Source organism: Gobius niger (assembly GCF_951799975.1).
Source record: "Gobius niger genome assembly, chromosome: 1".
Taxonomy (NCBI): Eukaryota; Metazoa; Chordata; class Actinopteri; order Gobiiformes; family Gobiidae; genus Gobius; species Gobius niger.
In genome coordinates this window covers 40,713,983-40,729,222 of record NC_136852.1, presented here as the reverse complement: position 1 = coordinate 40,729,222, position 15,240 = coordinate 40,713,983, and the positions used below count along the sequence as shown (strand labels likewise).

At 46.5% G+C, this 15,240-nt stretch overlaps 1 protein-coding gene across 1 annotated transcript in view; it reads right to left on the bottom strand.

The window, feature by feature from the left end:
• LOC306979990 (zinc finger MIZ domain-containing protein 2-like) overlaps positions 1–14,614 on the bottom strand; it is a 31,591-nt gene extending 16,977 nt beyond the window's left edge. Inside the window, exons 1-4 of the mRNA XM_079579179.1 lie at positions 14,144–14,614; positions 4,361–4,446; positions 4,167–4,278; positions 1,033–1,238 (exon numbers count right to left, since the gene is read on the bottom strand). Coding sequence (XP_079435305.1) covers positions 1,033–1,238; positions 4,167–4,278; positions 4,361–4,407 — 365 coding nt within the window. The 5' untranslated portion in view covers positions 4,408–4,446; positions 14,144–14,614. The remainder of the gene's footprint in view (positions 1–1,032; positions 1,239–4,166; positions 4,279–4,360; positions 4,447–14,143) is intronic.
• Between the last annotated feature and the right edge of the window lie 626 nt (positions 14,615–15,240).

The window sequence follows — 15,240 nt, the reverse complement described above, 5'->3', positions numbered from 1 at the left end:
ACAACATTTAATGCCACTAACGAGCAACTTTAAGCAGGCTATGTCACGCGGCAAAGCACATATAGAGGAAAAAAGTAATTACAACATTTATATAGTTTCAAAATCACTTTTATGGATAAGAGTAAAAAGTCAATGCAAAAACAAAAATTAATACCTCAGAAAATCACTTAAAGACTTTTTAGTGCTTACTAAGTGTCTTCATTTGGCAATGTTTCTTATATCAACTATAAATGTAAGACCCAGTGCCCCCCTGGTCACTGGGAAAGCGCTAAAGGCTGGAGTTGTCTGTGATCACCCTCTGAATTCAGGATGCACCGACACTGGTATCAGAGCCAATATGGCGCCCTAGGCAAGACGGAACTTTTCCTCCATTTGAGCTGATGTTGGTGCAGATGTGAGGCATCATTTCAAACAGTTTGATTTATTTTGGAGAATGATCTTTTGAAGTAAGTTCATGTTAAGGCTTAACTGTGTGACAGTAAAAGTTTTGTTCATCCCTAAGCGACGTCTGCAGGAAAAAGGAATCTGAAGAAGTGTCTGAGCCGCTAAAGGAAAGTGGGAATCATTTACATTCAGATTTTGAATTGCATTAAACGTATGGAATTAACCGAAAAAAGTCCTGGCCTTAATTTTTTTACATTTCTGACACTGACTTTGATGTTTTTTCATTGAAAACAGATTATTCCAGTGAAATGAAGCCAAATATCAAAAACAGAATCCAAACTAACCTGATTTAAAGCAGATTTTTTATTTTTTGCACCTGAGATTGTTTTAAATGCTGATTACTTTTTGCAGGAGAGGCTCCCGAGGGAACCTCTGTTGTACAAGTTCAAAGTGCAGAGTACACGAAGTACTGGCTTTGAAAAAACAGAACCAGAATAAACACAATATTATATAATATTACTGAATTTCTCCATCTGTGAGGTCAAAGTATCTAAACATAAAAAAGACGAAGAGAAAAACTGGCAAAAACATGAAGTCACTGAGCTCACCTTGGGTTAAAAGAAAAACAGATTAAAGCCGGGGACCCACCTGCCGCCGTAGCCGCCCGGGGCGCCGCCGTACCCGCCGGGCCCGCGCCCGTACATGCCCTGGTTCATGTAGCCTTTGCTGGGCTCGCCGTAGCCCTGCTGCCCCATGTACCCTCCGGGAGCTCCGCCCATCCCCGACGGCGGCCCCTGCATCATGGGCCCCGCCGAGGGAGAGGCCCCAGGGCCCATCACACCTCCTCCCATGCCCTGGACGGAGGACAGAGAGGACACATGGTCAGAGGCGAAGGTTCTTAGCTTTTAAATTAGGCACATTTCACATTAAAACATCCAAAAGTAACGAGAGCTGGGCACCATTAAACAATACAAGGTGAAAACACAGGAAAAAGTGGGCAAAATTGGGGGGACATTTTGAAAAATTATGGGACATTTGGGATTAAATTTGGGGGAAAAATTGGGGAGAATTGGTATTAGTGTGTCTCTGTGTGGCAGAGGGGTTAGTGTGTCTCTGTGGGGCAGAGGGGTTAGTGTGTCTCTGTGGCACACGTGGGGCAGAGGGGTTAGTGTGTCTCTGTGGGGCAGAGGGGTTAGTGTGTCTCTGTGGGGCAGAGGGGTTAGTGTGTTTCTGTGGGGCAGAGGGTTAGTGTGTCTCTGTGTGGCAGAGGGGTTAGTGTGTCTCTGTGTGGCAGAGGGGTTAGTGTGTCTCTGTGTGGCAGAGGGGTTAGTGTGTCTCTGTGTGGCAGAGGGGTTAGTGTGTCTCTGTGTGGCAGAGGGGTTAGTGTGTCTCTGGGTGGCAGAGGGGTTAGTGTGTCTCTGGGTGACAGAGGGGTTAGTGTGTCCCTGTGGGGCAGAGGGGTTAGTGTGTCTCTGGGTGGCAGAGGGGTTAGTGTGTCTCTGGGTGGCAGAGGGGTTAGTGTGTCTCTGTGTGGCAGAGGGGTTAGTGTGTCTCTGGGTGGCAGAGGGGTTAGTGTGTCTCTGGGTGACAGAGGGGTTAGTGTGTCTCTGGGTGGCAGAGGGGTTAGTGTGTCTCTGGGTGACAGAGGGGTTAGTGTGTCCCTGTGGGGCAGAGGGGTTAGTGTGTCTCTGTGTGACAGAGGGGTTAGTGTGTCTCTGGGTGGCAGAGGGGTTAGTGTGTCTCTGGGTGGCAGAGGGGTTAGTGTGTCTCTGTGTGACAGAGGGGTTAGTGTGTCTCTGGGTGGCAGAGGGGTTAGTGTGTCCCTGTGTGACAGAGGGGTTAGTGTGTCTCTGGGTGGCAGAGGGGTTAGTGTGTCTCTGTGTGGCAGAGGGGTTAGTGTGTCCCTGTGTGGCAGAGGGGTTAGTGTGTCTCTGTGGGGCAGAGGGGTTAGTGTGTCTCTGTGGGGCAGAGGGGTTAGTGTGTCTCTGTGGGGCAGAGGGGTTAGTGTGTCTCTGTGTGGCAGAGGGGTTAGTGTGTCTCTGTGGGGCAGAGGGGTTAGTGTGTCTCTGGGTGGCAGAGAGGTTAGTGTGTCTCTGTGTGGCAGAGGGGTTAGTGTGTCTCTGTGTGGCAGAGGGGTTAGTGTGTCTCTGGGTGACAGAGGGGTTAGTGTGTCTCTGGGTGGCAGAGGGGTTAGTGTGTCTCTGGGTGACAGAGGGGTTAGTGTGTCCCTGTGGGGCAGAGGGGTTAGTGTGTCTCTGTGTGACAGAGGGGTTAGTGTGTCTCTGGGTGGCAGAGGGGTTAGTGTGTCTCTGGGTGGCAGAGGGGTTAGTGTGTCTCTGTGTGACAGAGGGGTTAGTGTGTCTCTGGGTGGCAGAGGGGTTAGTGTGTCTCTGTGGGGCAGAGGGGTTAGTGTGTCTCTGGGTGGCAGAGGGGTTAGTGTGTCTCTGGGTGGCAGAGGGGTTAGTGTGTCCCTGTGTGACAGAGGGGTTAGTGTGTCTCTGGGTGGCAGAGGGGTTAGTGTGTCCCTGTGTGACAGAGGGGTTAGTGTGTCTCTGGGTGGCAGAGGGGTTAGTGTGTCTCTGGGTGACAGAGGGGTTAGTGTGTCTCTGGGTGGCAGAGGGGTTAGTGTGTCTCTGGGTGGCAGAGGGGTTAGTGTGTCTCTGTGTGGCAGAGGGGTTAGTGTGTCTCTGGGTGACAGAGGGGTTAGTGTGTCCCTGTGTGGCAGAGGGGTTAGTGTGTCTCTGGGTGGCAGAGGGGTTAGTGTGTCTCTGGGTGGCAGAGGGGTTAGTGTGTCTCTGGGTGGCAGAGGGGTTAGTGTGTCTCTGGGTGACAGAGGGGTTAGTGTGTCCCTGTGTGGCAGAGGGGTTAGTGTGTCTCTGGGTGGCAGAGGGGTTAGTGTGTCTCTGGGTGGCAGAGGGGTTAGTGTGTCTCTGGGTGACAGAGGGGTTAGTGTGTCTCTGGGTGGCAGAGGGGTTAGTGTGTCTCTGTGTGGCAGAGGGGTTAGTGTGTCTGTGTGTGGTAGAGGGGTTAGTGTGTCTCTGTGGGGCAGAGGGGTTAGTGTGTCCCTGTGTGGCAGAGGGGTTAGTGTGTCCCTGTGTGGCAGAGGGGTTAGTGTGTCTCTGGGTGACAGAGGGGTTAGTGTGTCTCTGGGTGACAGAGGGGTTAGTGTGTCTCTGTGTGGCAGAGGGGTTAGTGTGTCTCTGGGTGGCAGAGGGGTTAGTGTGTCTCTGTGGGGCAGAGGGGTTAGTGTGTCTCTGTGGGGCAGAGGGGTTAGTGTGTCTCTGTGGGGCAGAGGGGTTAGTGTGTCTCTGTGGGGCAGAGGGGTTAGTGTGTCTCTGTGGGGCAGAGGGGTTAGTGTGTCTCTGTGGGGCAGAGGGGTTAGTGTGTCTCTGTGGGGCAGAGGGGTTAGTGTCTCTCTGGGTGGCAGAGGGGTTAGTGTGTCTCTGTGGGGCAGAGGGGTTAGTGTCTCTCTGGGTGGCAGAGGGGTTAGTGTGTCTCTGTGGGGCAGAGGGGTTAGTGTGTCTCTGGGTGGCAGAGGGGTTAGTGTGTCTCTGTGGGGCAGAGGGGTTAGTGCGTCTCTGGGTGGCAGAGGGGTTAGTGTGTCTCTGTGGGGCAGAGGGGTTAGTGTGTCTCTGGGTGGCAGAGGGGTTAGTGTGTCTCTGTGGGGCAGAGGGGTTAGTGTGTCTCTGGGTGGCAGAGGGGTTAGTGTGTCTCTGTGGGGCAGAGGGGTTAGTGCGTCTCTGGGTGACAGAGGGGTTAGTGTGTCTCTGTGGGGCAGTTACCTGGGTGGCAGAGGGGTTAGTGACGCCCCACACGGTGGTGACCACAGACAGAGAGCCCGGGGGCTGGTTCTGCGGCTGCTGCCAGCTCTGGTCGTACGGGTACGAGCCGTCGCTGTCAGAGAGAGAGGGTTAGGAACGTTCTGATGTAAAACGGTGACTCTGAGGCTACAGGCAGCCTGTTGTGAGGGAGTTACCTGTGAGGGTTGTTAAGCCCTGCCTTCATCTGGTTCAGAGGGTTCATGTTGATGTTCAGTGCCAACGCTCTTCACGTCCTTCACTCCTGAAACAACAAAACTAAGTGTTGAGCCGGGTCTGCAGCGAACGATTTTTTAGCAATGCCGTATTTTTTAATAATTGTGATCCTCGCGCTAAATACACCAGAAAACCAGCGGCGCTCCCTCTGCTTTACCTCGGTGAATTATAGTGTTGCGCCACAAGGGGGCCACGCTCTAATATTTCTTTTTAATGAACAATATATCATCTCTAAAAATATCCCAATAAATGTTGGGTTAAAAATGTATTGATGTATTTCATCAACATTATTCTGGTGAAGTATCTCCTGACAAAAACTCACTTCTGTGTTAAATTAAACCTGCTTAGTATTAAATGTATGGATTGAGAAACCCCTGTATACAGAGTTCCTGCACAGCTTGCAATGAGAAATTTAAGACCTTTTGAAGACCAAGAATTACAAAATTTAAGAGCTCAAACTTCGAAACATGACTCGCATTTTTGTCAAATTAATTTAAATAATATTTGGAGAAAAAGCAAAAAACATTTGATTTGTATAAATTAGGGCTGAATGAAATAGACAAAATTTCATATTTCGATATTTATGGCCAGATATCTCAATATCGATACGACAGTGAATGAATACAATGTATTTTTCAGAAAATAAAAACATCACAATACAAAAGAGTGCAGTTTTATTGATGAAAAGCTGCATCACTTCAATATAAATATCACAATGATCATATCGATACGACAACGATATATCTTTCAGCCCTAGTATAAATTACATCATTTAAAGCAACCAGCATAATATCAATTAACAAATGGTTATGGAAATAAGTATTAGGGATGGAGGCATTTCTTTTACATATTGCTTTAATTTTTAATTGTATACAAATTATGTGTGCATTAGATTCTGTTCTCTATGAATTACAATCAATTCTTATTCCACATGAATGGACGAGTTCACACTTCAGTGTTCACCACGGAGTAAGAATGCAGCAAGAATCCAGTGCATCAGACTCTCTTGAATTAGCCGACAAAGACAATTGTTTTAACACCAGTTAGTCTCATGTCGCGCTCACTGAGTTCACTAGGCCATCACTCCAGTTCATTCAAATTAAAGCAATCTGTTAGAACGGTGCCACTATTGTGCAAAGGAAACACATAACAGGTCTGTGCCGCTGCAGAACATCCCCAAACACCACCACTCTTCACTCAGGTGTGCCCCCCCCCCGAAACTACAATAGACTGTAAGCCAGAATCATCAAAATGATAACAAACATAGGCTATACACATGGGTCTATATCGCACATTAGATTCACATTCTTAGTTTAACCTCTTAACTCCCGCCTGAACAGAGAGGATCTGTTTCCTCACGTCATCAGATTTTTTGATCATTTTTTTGTTGGGTATTTAACTCATTTTTGTTACTTTTTTGTCATTTTTTTTGTCATTTTTTATCACATTTTTGTAAAAAAAATTGTCACATTTTTCGTAATTTTTTCGTCACATTTTTTATAATTTTTTTTGTCATTTTTTGGTCACATTTTTGTCATTTTTTGGTCACATTTTTGTCATTTTTTCGTCCATTTTTTGTCAATTTCTTGTGATATTTTTGCCACTTTTTCATACATTTTTCGTCACTTTTTGTTGGGCATTCAACTCATTTTTGTAACTTTTGTCATTTTTTATCACATTTTTGAAAAAGATTTTGTCACATTTTACGTCATTTTTTCGTCACATTTTTTGTCCTTTTTTTGGTCATATTTTGTCAATTTTTTGTCAATTTTTCGTCATTTTTTGTCAATTTCTTGTGATATTTTTGCCACTTTTTCATAAATTATTCGACACTTTTTTTGTTAATGTTTTCTCACTTTTTTTGTCACATTTCGTTTTGTTGCTATTTTCACAGCTTTTTTTCCAGAGGCTTTTGGACTGGGGTAAAGCCAAACTGGAGAAAATGTGCTCGGTTCAGGTGGGAGTTAAGGGGTTAATTACAGAAATCGCTGCACTTTTGAGCGATATTCTAACTTTCCGAGTTTCACCTGTAAATGACCTGTCCTGGATACATGCGGGACACGGCCCATGTGTTCAATGCTGCCTTTACGCACAGGGAGACTTGCAAACGGAAGCCCCGCCCACTCAAAACTGTGATAACGTTCATCATTCTGTATTCAAGCACACGCAGCACGTGCATTTACCAATATGTGATCGTCCTTCATTTTACTTACCGAGCGATAAGTCGATATAGTAACTGTCGCTGTCATGGCAGGTGGTCAGGTGAACGAGGCGGATCTGAATAACTCCACACTTCACCCTCCCCCCATGAGAAAGTAAAGTCTGAGCCGTGGGATTGTTTTGGATTGAAGCGAAAGAAAAAGACGAAATCCACTCTTTTATTACACACTGCAATAACAGCATTTTCTGTATCATTCGGAGCATGTTTTGTTTTGCCGCAAAAGTAGTCCAAAATGTTACGGTGTACCTTTAAGGAACGTAACAGGCTGAATTAAACGTGCTTCAGTCAGAAGCTTTCTCACAGTTTGTCATCTTTACCAGGCAGCAAGTGGTTTAATTAACGCGATGCTAGCAGAACCGCATGTGTGTTGTTGTTTCTTCTAAAATAATTATACCGCCATGCCGCTGACACGACCCAAGATTTAAAATAGAACCGTCATTCAATCAAAGACGAGCTGCAGCCGACATCAACAGTTCATATTTTACTTTCCAGCTCTTTCTAGAATGTCTTGAACACAACACCGTTATCGAAAACCGAACACGTTTTCTCCAGTTTGTCCGACCAAATGCTTCTGAAGTGATTCCAAACGTGCTCCGTGAAACTTAATCATGAACGTAATTGCAGTTTCACACTTTTCCAGAGCCGCCCTCGTCTCTGCTCCTTCATACAACGCAGCCGAGTTACGACTAGGCCTGCCGTGATAATTACTATATCTATATGTGCTGTGTGCGCTTAAAATAAATACAGAGGAATGAAGCTATCACAGCGCTGAGTGAGCGGAGCATCCATCCAACCCGTCTCCCTGAGCGTAAAGACAGCACTGAGCACATCAGCCTTGTCCCGGATGCATCCAGATCATTTATAGATCTGCTCTGCTTTTGGAGAGAGGCGGGTGTCAACAAAGTGCCGCGCTACTACAGAGCGTCGCTGATTCCGACACTTTCTGTAAAAACACTTGGAATTCCAGCCAAAAGCTACTGTTAGCGAGAGGAACCACCGCCCAGTCAGTGCATCCAAGCTAATCAGAGCTACTGTTAGCAAGAGGAACCACCGTCCAGTCAGTGCATCAGAGCTAATCAGAGCTACTGTTAGCGAGAGGAACCACTGCCCAGTCAGTGCATCAGAGCTAATCAGAGCTACTGTTAGCGAGAGGAACCACCGCCCAGTCAGTGCATCCAAGCTAATCAGAGCTACTGTTAGCGAGAGGAACCACCGCCCAGTCAGTGCATCCAAGCTAATCAGAGCTACTGTTAGCGAGAGGAACCACCGGCCAGTCAGTGCATCAGAGCTACTGTTAGTGAGAGGAACCACCGCCCAGTCAATGCATCAGAGCTACTGTTAGCGAGAGGAACCACCATCCAGTCAGTGCATCCAAGCTAATCAGAGCTACTGTTAGCGAGAGGAACCACCGCCCAGTCAGTGCATCAGAGCTAATCAGAGCTACTGTTAGCGAGAGGAACCACCGTCCAGTCAGTGCATCAGAGCTAATCAGAGCTACTGTTAGCGAGAGGAACCACCGTCCAGTCAGTGCATCAGAGCTAATCAGAGCTACTGTTAGCGAGAGGAACCACCGTCCAGTCAGTGCATCAGAGCTAATCAGAGCTACTGTTAGCGAGAGGAACCACCGTCCAGTCAGTGCATCCAAGCTAATCAGAGCTACTGTTAGCGAGAGGAACCACCATCCAGTCAGTGCATCAGAGCTAATCAGAGCTACTGTTAGCGAGAGGAACCACCGCCCAGTCAGTGCATCAGAGCTAATCAGAGCTACTGTTACCTAGAGGAACCACCGCCCAGTCAGTGCATCCAAGCTAATCAGAGCTACTGTTAGCGAGAGGAACCACCGCCCAGTCAGTGCATCCAAGCTAATCAGAGCTACTGTTAGCGAGAGGAACCACCGCCCAGTCAGTGCATCCAAGCTAATCAGAGCTACTGTTAGCGAGAGGAACCACCGCCCAGTCAGTGCATCCAAGCTAATCAGAGCTACTGTTAGTGAGAGGAACCACCGCCCAGTCAGTGCATCCAAGCTAATCAGAGCTACTGTTAGCGAGAGGAACCACCATCCAGTCAGTGCATCAGAGCTAATCAGAGCTACTGTTAGCGAGAGGAACCACCGCCCAGTCAGTGCATCAGAGCTAATCAGAGCTACTGTTAGCGAGAGGAACCACCGCCCAGTCAGTGCATCAGAGCTAATCAGAGCTACTGTTAGCGAGAGGAACCACCGCCCAGTCAGTGCATCAGAGCTAATCAGAGCTACTGTTAGCGAGAGGAACCACCGTCCAGTCAGTGCATCAGAGCTAATCAGAGCTACTGTTAGCGAGTGGAACCACCGTCCAGTCAGTGCATCAGAGCTAATCAGAGCTACTGTTAGCGAGAGGAACCACCGCCCAGTCACTGCATCCAAGCTAATCAGAGCTACTGTTAGCGAGAGGAACCACCGTCCAGTCAGTGCATCAGAGCTAATCAGAGCTACTGTTAGTGAGAGGAACCACCGTCCAGTCAGTGCATCAGAGCTAATCAGAGCTACTGTTAGTGAGAGGAACCACCGCCCAGTCAATGCATCAGAGCTACTGTTAGCGAGAGGAACCACCATCCAGTCAGTGCATCCAAGCTAATCAGAGCTACTGTTAGCGAGAGGAACCACCGCCCAGTCAGTGCATCAGAGCTAATCAGAGCTACTGTTAGCGAGAGGAACCACCGTCCAGTCAGTGCATCAGAGCTAATCAGAGCTACTGTTAGCGAGAGGAACCACCGTCCAGTCAGTGCATCAGAGCTAATCAGAGCTACTGTTAGCGAGAGGAACCACCGTCCAGTCAGTGCATCAGAGCTAATCAGAGCTACTGTTAGCGAGAGGAACCACCGTCCAGTCAGTGCATCAGAGCTAATCAGAGCTACTGTTAGCGAGAGGAACCACCGTCCAGTCAGTGCATCAGAGCTAATCAGAGCTACTGTTAGCGAGAGGAACCACCGTCCAGTCAGTGCATCAGAGCTAATCAGAGCTACTGTTAGCGAGAGGAACCACCGCCCAGTCAGTGCATCAGAGCTACTGTTAGCGAGAGGAACCACCGTCCAGTCAGTGCATCCAAGCTAATCAGAGCTACTGTTAGCGAGAGGAACCACCGTCCAGTCAGTGCATCAGAGCTAATCAGAGCTACTGTTAGCGAGAGGAACCACCGCCCAGTCAGTGCATCAGAGCTACTGTTAGCGAGAGGAACCACCGCCCAGTCAGTGCATTCAAGCTAATCAGAGCTACTGTTAGCGAGAGGAACCACCGCCCAGTCAGTGCATCCAAGCTAATCAGAGCTACTGTTAGCGAGAGGAACCACCGTCCAGTCAGTGCATCAGAGCTAATCAGAGCTACTGTTAGCGAGAGGAACCACCGCCCAGTCAGTGCATCAGAGCTAATCAGAGCTACTGTTAGCGAGAGGAACCCGAGCGCTTTAGCCTCTACCCAAACACAAGCGCGATCGTCCTGATGACTTTACTCCGTACTCAGGTCCACATGTTACTGTTTCACACAGTTCAAAAGTCAGAGAAATGTTGCAGCGGTTTGACAAAGAGTCAACAAGCTGCTTCACTCCAACAGCCGTGTGTACATATGGCTACTGTAGTAATACATCTGAATCCATACATTTAATAAGCATTTTATTCTAACCAGGTTTAATTTAACTCAGAAGTGATTTGTAAGGAAATATTTAGAATAATGTAGATGAAATAGTCAATAACACTAATATTGCTATTTTAAAAAATCGCAACAGGCCTAGTTCAAACACAGAACCTGGTGAGAGTGATGAGTGATAAATTCTGGAAAAAGGTTGCGAAGCACAGATGGATAGAATGTCCTAGAATATTTCGACACTTCTAGTTCGCACTTTGTTTGGTATAAGGTGTTATATTGAATGCCAAAAGTTCAATACATTTCAATTAAAATAGTTGCTTTTAGTTTTCTTTTTATTGCCTACAGTATTTGCATGATACTCAATATTATCGTTTATCGCGATATTTTCTGAGACGATATATCGTCCTCAAAAAAATGTTATCGTGGCAGGCCTATTTACGACCGGATTTTGGACCGATGCAGAAACAAGACGACTTTCTGAAAACTTAAGACACTTAATCTGTCCCAAAACAAAAGCACTGCAGCTCAGGGCTGGGCACGGCTAAACCATACCAGTCTGGTATCACAAAAGAAGGTAGTAGGTTCTACTGGCATGGAAAAAATGTAATCATCGAAAACAGGAACCAAAAACAATCTCGTCTTTTGATCCAAGGATTAAAAGGAAGTCATTTGGTTATTTCAGCTCAAATAAAATAAATGATGAAAAAGCATCGTTCAGGTATCGTATCGGTATGGAAAAAGTTAAAGCACTGGCATCGAACAAAATGTAACTGTACCCAGCCCTACTATTAAATACTGAATAGTCTTAATTTAGTTGGTCACTCAGTTGGTAAATCAGTGGAACTTTCCTAGTTAACATTAAGGCCATTCATCTCTTTGCTCCCTCCTGAACCGAGCCAATTTTTCTGGATTTACCCAAATCTAAAAAATTCTTGGAAAAAAATGTCTAAACAACGTTGAGAATGAAAACAAACCGATGATGAAAACACAACAAAAAAGTGGCTGAGTTCAGTGGTGCTAGGCTAGTGCTAGGCTAGTGCATGTCTATGGTAACTATTAGCCTGCATTAAAAACAGTCTGACCCAAGCACAGTGCACCTGAAGCAAATCACTTATAACACCAGACTACTCATATAAATGTCTGTGTTGACTGAATAACTTTTGAAATATAACCATTTTGCATTTAAAAGAACTTACATTTGAGCAGCATCAGCTTCCTGGTTGTAAGCGTGATCTGCTCGGTTACCGGATCTACAGTAGTTTGTTTACCTGCGACCGCTATTACAACACATGGAATTCACAAAGAAGCTTTCTACAAATCAGATCTGGCGTTTGGAGGACGACCTGATGATTTTGAAGAGGTTTTAATGCAGGCTACTAGTTACCATAGACATGCACTAGCCTAGCACTAGCCTAGTCTTCAAATATAAGGACCGCATGAATAAATAAATAAAAAATCTCTCCAGAAATCAACAACGCTCTGGATAACTAGGAAATGAGGCCCAATGTCAAAAATTCTGAAATATCCCTTTAAAATAGCAGGGAGCAACATCTTCCACCACCGCCTGATGCATCTTTCAAATCTATTCCATCCCTCATGTCAACTCTACTGTACACCACCAGGCCCTTCACAGTATTGAGCCACGAAAATATTTCATTTTAATCCATATTATCGAAGACCTTCCAATGCCACAGCAGGGTTTCTACAGGCGGCGTGGCAGCATTCAGTTTAATGCTTTTTAATGCAATTTCAATGCTTAAATACTATTTTTAATGAAAACAGAACAATCTGAGCAGTGCTGTGGGTCCCGCTGTGTCAATACACGCGGGTGCTCTTCTGGGATACCGGCAAGAATATTAGAAAACGGAAAGGTGACTGCAGCATGAATGCAGTCAAAGAATTACAAGGTAGAAAAAATACCAAAGTCCTCTATTTGAACATGGGCAAATCTAAAAACACCACCGCGTCTCAACATGAAGACACTAGGTCTTCATCAGGGCTTCCCACAGGTGTGTTAAATACATGCAGCCTGTGAACCAGACTGTACCAGCGAGTGAGTCTGGTCACTGCTGCGTCGATTCCATTTCCCACAGAGATGCATGCCCAAGTAAACAGGAAGCAGAGTCAACCAATCAGTGAAGGGCGTGCGTCTGCCGCTGATGTTGTGTTATTGGCGGTTTTGAGTTAATATTTGTACAGAGTTATGACTCACAAAACTCACCTACTGTCGATTTACCGCTGAGTGGAGACGCACTCTTTCTTTCTCTCCTGAGCCGCTCATAGATTGTTATTGGGGGAACTTTCAGCGTCCAGTGAGTGACACTGCTCATGAACAACACGTGACGCAAATAAACAAATCTGATTGCACGGGGTCATTTTGATTTTGCAGATACCGCAAACAGGGCCGGTGGGGTCCAGACTGTTCCACCTCTGCATAATAAAAAAAATACAGAGGGAAATCATTCTGGTCTCACAGGCTAAAATACATGGGGATCAACTGAAAAATGTCAAGTGTCCCTGAAATACAAATCTACACAAGTACCTATGGAAGTGATCACTTCTACAGTATATATTTTTAATGCCATATATATTTAATAACATTTGTAAACAGTCATTCAAACAGGGGAATACGTTGAAATTTTTATATTCAAAACTAAATTGGACACATCGAGAAACAGCAAAATATTGTGTCATATTTCAGTCAGAACTGCAGCCAAGAAGTTTTTGTGTTTATGACAAATCCATGCAGTAAAAATTGTTGGGCCATGACGTTGTTGAAACAAAAAAAACATAAATATATATTTTCAAAGAAAATTTTAAATTGAATTTTGCCATAATTCACTTAATGACTTTTAATGCTTTTTAATACCCCGCGGAAACCCTGCATAGAAACCCACTCTAAAACTAAAGTATGATTTTAAAGCTTTGTTCATCTTAAAATATCCCACTAGAAGCGTGAAATACAATGAAATAAAGCACTACGTTAGAAAAAAAATACCACAAAAACGCAAATACGTGAACAGATCATAAATGTTGAGTCCAAAAATGTCACGTTTATCTGTCATTTATTGAACGATAAGTCGATTACCGTGACAGCCCTGGTCTAAACTATGTTATTACGAGTATTTCGAAAGACTTTGTTGTAAAGTGGCCGTATTAGTGTTGCAGGTGAACAGCGCACACCGTTTCACTGACTGAAACATCCAGCCAAATAACCGCAGATGGATCGGTTTAAACATCTGCCCCGCTCCTCCGTGCGCCCCTCACACGCTCCGCAGTCCTGCTTAAAACACTCCGGAGATGTTTCTGGAACGTGTCTTTGCGACGAAACCACAATAACCCGGAGATAAGCCGAGATACGCGCCGCTCGTCTGAACCCAGGCGTCCGTCTGCGAGCCACAGACAAAACCAGGGAGACATTTTGAGATTCCTCTGAGGCTGCTAACGCTAACAAGCTAACACCTTTATGGCATTCTGACCCGAGCTAACGAGGCTAACGCGCTAACGGGGCGAAAAAACGACTGTGGAAAATGTGTAACAAGCAGCAAACACACTGGGGTTACACGCCCGGGTGGCTCTCAGCAATGCGAACAATGCCGCATGTTTTAATCGATTATGACCAACCGTGTTTGGGCGGAAAATGTTTGATTATTACATTAGCTTGTTAGCATCGTAGCTACTGGGCTGTGACAATGGAATGCCACGGTTAGCAACAACGCGCTAGCTCCCCACCGTAACGCACACAATTTGGCGTTTCAAATGCTATTTAGGAAATAAACAGATGTAAACGGTGCTTCGAAGTGGTCAAGTGTTCACATCCCATCACGTCGCCGCTAGAACCCCCGTGTAAAACGCAGCGGGAACGGCGGTGCCATACAGCGGACCTACCTCCAGTTCCTCTCCCCGGTGTTCGAGCCCTGCGCCCGGGCAGCGCCGTGCGACCTTCCCCTGGGCCTCCGTCACATCCAGCCGAGGCGACACTCCGGGAGTCGAAGCAGGGCACGTATCTCCCACAATACCCTGAGAGGATAAGTTATCCCCAAAAAATTTAATTTAAAAAAGCCTCCTTCTTCTCTTCCAGTAGGGCTCCAGACAGCCCAGGGCACTGCGGCTCCCCTGTGGCCGACCTAGGTGCCTGCTCCGTGGGATTCACGCCGCGGCAGCATCCCCTGGTTCTGGAGGTGATCGCGGTGCTGGTTCCGGGGGGAGGGGAGGGGGGACGAGGCGGAGGCGGCGGTCCACGGGTGGGGGGTAAAGGAGATGAGGAGACGAGGAGACGAGTAGGAGCCGAGAGAGAGGTTTTGACACACGGGTCCAATGTTTCCAGCAAACCGGAGGAAGCGCCCCTGCAGGAAGGAAGGAGTAGCGCAGGAGGGGGAGAAAGGAGGCGACTGAGGAGGTAGGAGGCAAGGATAGGAGAGGAGTGGGCGAGCGAGGGAAGGAGACGAGGGGGGGGGGGGTAGGATGCAGGTATTTGAAGTATTTGGTGGCATTTTGCTTCCGTGTGAGTACTGCGTTCGTTCGCGCTCAGAGCGTCAGCCGCCGCAGTCACGCCGCACAAAGGCAAAAGACAAAGGTGAATCCACTCAGAGACGGAGCCTTTTGTTCTGAACACAATCTGCAGACATTTAGGCAGAATATATTAGTGTAAAGAGGGAACTCAAGAAGGGCTGCACCGTATATAACAAATAGTCAAATGGTCCAGGTGAACTTGAGTGTACCCGTTAGGGCTGAGCACTGTAAAAAAAAAAAAAGAAAAATCGATACCAGTACTTAAACGATACTTGGTTTTTGATACCGAAACCTGAACGATACTATTTCCGATACCTAAACTAAAATATTTGTCGTCTCGAACCAGAAAACAGAATGTGAGCACATTTATTATATCGGGTTCATCTCCAATGTCAAGAAATGTGGGGAAAAATGGGAGAAATTGTGGCAAAAATAATGAAAATTATAGGCCGATTAAAGCCTCATTTGAAAGC